The sequence below is a fragment of the Euprymna scolopes genome, chromosome 3, assembly GCF_053919585.1.
Source record: "Euprymna scolopes isolate OS-2025 chromosome 3, ASM5391958v1, whole genome shotgun sequence".
Lineage (NCBI taxonomy): Eukaryota > Metazoa > Mollusca > Cephalopoda > Sepiida > Sepiolidae > Euprymna > Euprymna scolopes.
In genome coordinates, this window is record NC_136484.1 from 56,971,399 (window position 1) to 56,979,822 (window position 8,424).

General features: G+C 33.8%; 1 protein-coding gene across 1 annotated transcript in view; it reads left to right on the forward strand.

The window, feature by feature from the left end:
- Positions 1-6,147, forward strand: part of LOC145255595 (uncharacterized) — a 111,423-nt gene extending 105,276 nt beyond the window's left edge. The window contains exon 2 of the mRNA XM_080114081.1: positions 4,256-6,147. Within this exon, the coding sequence (XP_079970207.1) occupies positions 4,256-5,587 (1,332 nt within the window). The 3' untranslated portion in view covers positions 5,588-6,147. The remainder of the gene's footprint in view (positions 1-4,255) is intronic.
- Positions 6,148-8,424: the final 2,277 nt, after the last annotated feature.

Here is an 8,424-nt window from a genome sequence, read left to right on the forward strand (position 1 = left end):
TTTTTTACATATAAATAAATTTAATTAAATTACAGGCGTCCAAAAGTTAAGGAACGAGGGAAATTGATTATGAAAAAATAAAGAATCCTTTCAGTATTTAGTGAAAAGCCCCTTGTTTTCAATCACACTATGGCATCTTTTACTTCAAGATAGAACATGCCCCATACCATTATACTGCCGCCTCCAAATTTTACTGTACTTTTAACGCACTTATGGGACAGTCTTTTTCCATATTTACTTCTGACATGTGGTCTTTTGTCTGATCTGAAAAGATTAAATTTAGATTCATCAGTAAAATGAACCTTTTCCCATTTTTTTCTTCCCACATGTATTTTTTGAATGGCTTCTAACTTTATCTATAAAAAAGGAAAAAAAAATTTTGGGTGAATTTTCCAATGTTAAATAATAGTAGTTAAATAAAACATATTGTTTTTTAAATACATATCAGTTTTTTACATATAAATAAATTTAATTAAACTACAGGCGTCCAAAAGTTTAGTAACGCAGAAAATTAATACAAACGTTAACAATTTTATTAACAATAACAAAATGTCGACTCCGAATATTCGAAAAAGGCTATCTGTACAAGAAAAACAGCTTATTTGTGACCATTACGATGAAAAAAAAAGTCCATTGGGGAGATTGCTAAAATATTGAAAAGGTCTAAAAGCGTTGTTTTTCGGATTATTGAAAATAGAAAAAAAGGTTTACCATTGACTGAAAAGAAAAAATCGGGCCGACCCCGAATAACAACTAAAAGGGAGGATAGAAAAATCACTCGATCATCTCGTTCTGATCGCTTTAAAACTGCGGCTTCGATATCCCGGGATTTTACATCCGAAACTGGACACAAGATTTCCCGACAAACGATCTCACGAAGATTAAACGAAGTTGGATTATTTTCAAGAAGTCCATGCTCAAAGCCTTTAATTTAATGATAAAAAGAGTCAATGAAAAGTCGATTATTTATCACTCGTAAATGTATATTTTAATCGACTTTTCATTGACACTTTTTATCATTCGTAACTATATATTTCACTTCTATTTTTAATATTTTATCTCCACCTGATGATGATTCAAGAAAGAATCGAAAGCACTCGTGTGAACCATGGAACATTTGTAAATACCTTCCATCTTGAAGTGAAAAAATCTTACGAAAGATCGAAAAAATGAAAAAAAGAACCATTAAGCAAGGTATCTCTGTTGTTCTTGATAATGTTTGCCTGAATACACTAATATATATATATATATATATATATATATATATATATATATATATATATATATATATATATATATTGTTCAAACAAAAACCACAGGTTACAGTTTAAGTCATCTCTTTTTGGCTTAAAATTTATTGCTATATGAAAGATTAATGAATTATATAAACCCAGTAAAATTCGGAATACTACAAATGACTATATATATATATATATATATATATATATATATATATATATATATATATATATGTAATCAGACACATACATATGTATGCATATAAACACACACACACACACACACACACACACACACACACACACACACACACACACATATATATATATATATATATATATATATATATATATATATATATATATATATATATATATCTGACGTTGCCCGGTATTAAACGTAACGTTAAATTACTTAAAAAAATGAAGTAAAAAACACGGAAAGAAGCTGAGACGTGTGCATGCGAGTATTATTTTTTTTTCTAAACAGTTCACTTGCAAGTAAGTAAAAAATACACTTGTAAGTAAAAAAAAATACTCGAAACCAAAATCTTAATACAGTGAGCCAAGTATGATATCCATTAGACCAGCTTGCCTCAATCTTTAAAAAGTGTTTACAAACCGCGTAAAACAGTTGACAAACAGATAAATATCCAAGTAATAATTTTCTCAATTTTGTTTCCTTAGCGGCTTTTTTGTTTTTTTGTCGGAGAAAAACCGATTAAAACGTTTTTCACATGTTTTCCACAATATATCAAATTTCAAGTCTGTAGATCAAAAATTCGTTGAGTATATAGGTTGAGACGTGTCCTCACACACACATTCTCATATATATATATATATATATATATATATATATATATATATATATATATATGTATATATATATGTGTGTGTGTGTATATATCCACATACAGTACTATTTCGCTGTTTCACAGCTCATCGGTACAACTAGACAAGCAACTACCTCAAGCCAGGATCGAAACCTAACATAGAAGAAACGCAACGTAATCATAATAATAGGTTACATGAATACAAAAGAGATGTGACAAATAATAATACACTCAGCCAATCAGCTTTCTAGTATCCACCGCGCCCTTCCTATCAGCCAATGAGCATGCATTTATCGGACAAAGGCCTATTTGACCTCTGGTTGACCTGTTCCTTTGTGTGTGCTCTATTTAGTTTCGTGATCTGTTTTAAAACTAGGTTAGTGTTTTCTTTATGTTAGTTTATATATAAATATATATATATATGTACATACATATATGCACATATATATATACATATATATATATATACATACATATATGTGTGATCGTTTATGTATATTCATGTTTATTTAATTTATTTATTTGTTTATTTCTATTGTTTTTGTTAGTTTTAAAACTATTTTGTATATATATATATATATATATATATATATATATATATATATATATATATATATATATATATATATATAGGTATAAAATAGTTGATTGTATGGTTGGTTGGTTGGTTGTTTTACGGCATATCAACCCTTTTCGGGTTATTTAATGCCGAATCCAAAGATTTTTTAATAGAATATATTTGTTGTTTTCAAGTCGGTTTCTATTTAACCCATAGTTGGGACCCTTACAGGTACTACCACTCCGGGTCAGAGTGGACCTGGGAGCAATGGTAATTAAATGGTGGCTCCACACTCCCCAAAGCCCACAAGCTGGAGCCTTACCACTGGATATAGTTTAAGGTCATATCCAGGACCCCCATTGAGGGACTTTTACCCTCTGCAGGGGAGGGGGCAGTCGGCGTATTCTAATGCCCCACCGACAGGGCCGGGTATAAAATAGATAAAATCTGAAGATATGAAATTAAGATGGAGGCGGAGTGGCATAGAGGCTCGACATTTCGCCCGTCTTATGCTGGCTTTCTCAAGACGGATGATCAATGACGAGAGGGTCGAATTTTGGGGCTACGTATACTAATAGGGACGAGGTTTTATGTAAATTAAACATTTATATACATATATACAGTTTATGATAGTTTATATATATATATATATATATATATATATATATATATATATATATATATATATATATATATCGTTAATAATGATTTTCAAAAGATAGGGAGAAATATAGAAGAAGCCTTTTCTTTTGTCTTAATTATATTAGTAGATTGGGAAATGTGAGCAGATTCAATTAGACGACGTGTTGATTTATTGTGTATGTGTTTTAGGAGCGTCGCATTATTAAAGTAAAAATGGTGATCATCCTCCATAATGTGACAGAAAATGGCATTAAGTGTATTATTATTTTTCACATCTCTTTTGTTTTCATACATTCTCTTTTCAAGATTGCATTGCGTTTCTTCTATGTATATTTTGCCAGAATCAAGGCAGAGTATGAAATATACTCCGGCTTTGATCTCAGTTTTAGTGTTAGATACAGATTTACGGGGTAGATCTCTGACTGTCCAGAGATTTTTGTGATATTTGGATGCCGATTTTGTTTAGGTTTTTGTAGATGGCGTTGTTATTATTGTTAGTGGGTAGGATTAATTTTCTCTTATGCGTTTGATTTTTTCGGGATTGTATTGATTGCGGTTACAGTAAATTTTAGAGCCTTTCTTTTTGCGTTTAGTAAGAATATAGAGGGTATTGTAAATTTTTAAAGGTGCGTTCCGTTCTATGTAATCAAATTCTTCATTTATATATTCTTTGTTGCAAATTATTAGGGTTCTTAGATAAACCCCAATTATAATGCTTCTTCTCCCTGTTTCCTATTTCCCTGACTGTACTAACATGTAAAAGTGTAAATGTAATGTGAACAGAAATCTCGCTACTCAACTCCCCAAAATCATCTGTTAAACATGATCCCAGAAAGTAGCCCTTTACGTCCAAATAAAAATGCGTCTCGTATTGAGTGAAAAGATGTAAAAACTATTGGGTGGATTATTATCAAACATCATATTTTTTAAGTTTAATTTTATTTCTTCACTTATTCATTTATTTATTTGTTTATTTATTGCAGATGATCCCGAAAGGCGAGCAGTTACGATTATCAGGCGTCATCACCACCAGCTTCCCACCCAGCACAGCCAAAGTGAAGCTTTTACGCTGTATAACCAACAAGGGAGAAAATGTTTATTTGCCGTTCGACAAAAAGGGCATATTTTCCTCAATTGCTACGCCTGAGAACATCACGGGTGTACAGCAGATCAACGACATCGTAAAAAAATATCGAATGCCGCTGACCGTGAAATTAGTCCAAGGTGTCTGGCCGCGTGTCGACAGCAACCGCTTCACTGGATACATCCGCCTGGACTGGGTGTACGTAGACGAGACGGCGTTCGTGTGTCCTTTTGAGAAGGACCAACTGCGTATGATCCCCATACCGCTCAATGCTCCTTTGACTGTGTGTCCGGCCGCCAACTTCAAGAGCATGACGGAAAGGGACAACTATAAAAGTATACTCCATCGTTGCAACCGGATGATAACTAATTATAACAACACGATACACTTACTAATCAGCATACCGGATATTGTCGTGAAGAACCGGAGTAACAAAATGGCGCGCAATGTCTTTTCAGTCTCGACAAAACACGAGGCGAGCAGTCGGCCCATTTCGAAGAAGAGAGAGGAAAAGCTAATGAATGAAATTGACGATCTGTACACGTACGTCCGCGATGGCGGCGTGGCTCCGAAATCTCGTTTCTCGTACGATTCCGACGAAGAGAGTTACTGGGAGGAACCGGCCTACGAGCCGATCGACGACTTTCAACAAAGATTGAAAAGCCTGGAAGCCGGGGAGCTACCCAACACTTACGACAACTACATTCCGGCTGATTTGACTAAAATCAATTTGGATGTTAATCAAAATATGTCCAGCAGTGAAGATTCTAAAAAACAAATTTCCAAACTCCAAAAAAATTCCGAAGACAAAGAAATAGAAGAACTCATCGACAAAAAAGAAGCTTTACGAATCTCTTCCGGCACCACCAAGAGTTCAGAAAAATCCAGTAGCCAAAGCACAGGATCGAACTCAAGAAGTTCTGATAACGAAGATATGAAAAAAAGAATCACTTCGAGTTTACCACTTCCTCCCCAGCTTCCACCCCGTCGATATCACAGATCCGGCTCGATGCCGATACTAGACATGAATGCGTCATCTGTAAAGCATATGACACACACAACAAGCGAAAAGACTCTGGTTCAGTCGTACTCTCCAAAAATGATCAATAGTAGCCAAGAATCAAGCAACAGTGGCAGCCGTAAGAAAAACTCGCACATGGTTTATATGAAAACTCCCAAAACACGATCAGTCTCGTTCATTGCCAAAAAACGCCAGACGATGTTTTTATGAAAGACTGGTCGATCCAGTGAATTGCATCAACCTAACGCACAAAGAAATAAGTAACCAGACAAAAGTAAAAAAGAAAAAGAAACAATCTTTAACAAAAACATGAGAGCACGATATAGTGTACAATGCTTTATTAAGCTTACACTAGTTTCATAAAAACATAGTGTAATAAACAATGTCATAAGTTACCTCTCTTGTTGGAGATTATCTCCCTTGACTTAGAACTCTCTAATATTTAAGTACTTTAATAATCATCTACGTTTGTAAGCACACACACACACACACACACACACACACACACATATAAGTTAAATTAAGCTTTATAAGCAAAATCGTGATATCATGTTTTAAGGTAAGAAGACAATATTTTCTATTACACATTCTATCAAAAGTACTTATAAATAAGGAATACATAATAATTAGAGTAATGAATGTAATTTTACGCAATTACATAAAACCATACAGAAAAGCGATAGTACATTATCAATAAAGCATTTATATTGCATGTAAATAGAATATGAATAATGTATTGTTATATCGTACCAAATAAATAATATGTTGTATACTCTTTTAGCTCCATTTATTTCTGGGTGGGGAGGATTAAGATGTTTTCTCGACTCCTTTTCGAGAGTTGATGTATACTTCAGGGTGACGACGATCATTTAAACCTTAAATTGTATTTCCATTATTTACATGTTTCGGACTGTTGCTCTCATTTCTGTCATTATATTCTTCAACTAATCAGAATAAAAACTTGCATTCAAGGAACTATGTGTGCACTTCACTTTAAAGGGTATGTCACTGCCAATAAAACTGCAGCTATTTAAGGTTTAACATTTGAGTTTATTTTAAGCCATGACCATGCTGAACGCAAAACATGAAAAATAACGATAATATATTTTAACAAGATAACAGTTAATCGTAATTGATTCTATATGGCTCTTTAAATTGAAAATAATATTAAAAGTCACTGAGGTTTTAATCTTCTCGGTTGGTTGTTTTCCTTACCTTTAAAGATAACACACCGAGTTCATTTTTAATGAACTAGATTTTTCCGTAATGGCGGCGAGTTGGATTTTGTGTTTCACACTTCAGTAAATTTTGTATACTCATTTTGGTTTCCTTCGTTATCTTCCCAGTTATTTTAAACATTTTATTTTAAAAATCTTTCCATGGCCATTTTTGTACGATATGATTTTGTGATAAAATTAATAGCTGCACTTTGTTTACGAGCACAAAACACAATACTGTAGCTCTTAACATATCAAAGGCACTTGATAGGGTTTGCCACTTGATAGTTTGGCTATGGAATATCTGGAAATATCTTCTCAACCATCGAATCTTTTCTCACCGATACATTTGTAAAATTAGTCCTCGATGTGCAAAAGTCCGAAGCTCAAAATGTCGACACTGGCTTGCCCTAACGATCCATCCGGAGCCCAACTCTCTTCCTTATCTTAATCAATGATCTCCCAAATCACACTCTAAGTTAATTCGTCGATATATACACATACGACACTACCATCTATGGAAACACTTCAAAGACTAACAACGACCAAGATCTCACTCTCCTCCAACCTTCAGCATGTGGTGCAATGGGACAAAAGGTGTCTGGTTAATTTTAGCGCATCCAAAACCAAGCTTCTATCTTTTCACTACCAACGCTCTGGTTCTTACTTGATTCCAATTGTTTTAAAGAAGTACTCTGATTCGACAAACTTCTGAGACTGACCTTCACTCCTGATTTGAAATAGAAGGCTTACATTAAATCTGTTTCCAAGGTAACTGGAAAAATGGTTGCATAATTCTACCGTTCCAAAAGGTATCTCACTGTCGCCGCAATCCTCTATCCGTACAAAAGCCAAATACGTCATAAAATAGAGTACTGTTACCACATGTGAGGAGAAGCTGCTCGATGCATCCTATCCTGCCTTGACAATGTTCCAAATCGGTTTCTCTTTCCTACAAACTCTTTCCTACATAATAGACGTTGCGAGCCTATCTCTGCTCTATCGTTATTTTCATAGCATGAGCTTCAATCGATGGTCCCCCCCTCCCCGGCAAACTTTCACAAAATGCCCTCGTCTAGCTACAACAACTATCAGTAAATTTCCCCCACTCTCTGTCTGTGCCTAAATCTAAACGCAAATTCCATAAACAAAGCTTCTTTCCTAAAACTACTCCCCTGTCGAACCCATGGACATTATCAAGTTTAATGTAAACAAATACTTGTTGGACCTTACTCTTAAATAATCACATTCTACCTGATTACCACCACTATCGACCTCTACGCTGTTGTCTCGGTGACTATCGTACACTCATTAACCCTCATCTTCGAGTGGCATTTAGGCCTTGATAAGTGGTGACTCCTTGATAAAAAAAACGAAATTACTTTCACTTTAAATCAAGAGTCAGGCTTCAAATTTTCTTTCGACTTTCGAAATTTCACGGTATAATAAACACAATGTCAGCCATTTTGATATGTTTAAATAGATTCATAAATGATTGTCATCGTGCTATTTTGAAATAGGAGATACCTTTTAAAACGCCAATTAAAATTTATTTTCCGAATTTAATTAAAGCTTAGAGACACTGTCAAGTATTATCATTTATTTTCGAAAAAAATACTTATGTGCCTCTGTTGTATAAAAGAACTCATTTCAAAGTTTGTAGAACTATGTTTTTAAAAGGTTACTTTGGCAACCATAGATCTCAGTTTATTAAAGATTTATAGTACTTGCGTTTTAACTTTTAAGGCTGTTTAATGATTTAGTTTTTCTGTTTTAATCGTTTTTTTAATCCTTAATGTACTCTTAATAATGGAAAATTCTGAGTTACTT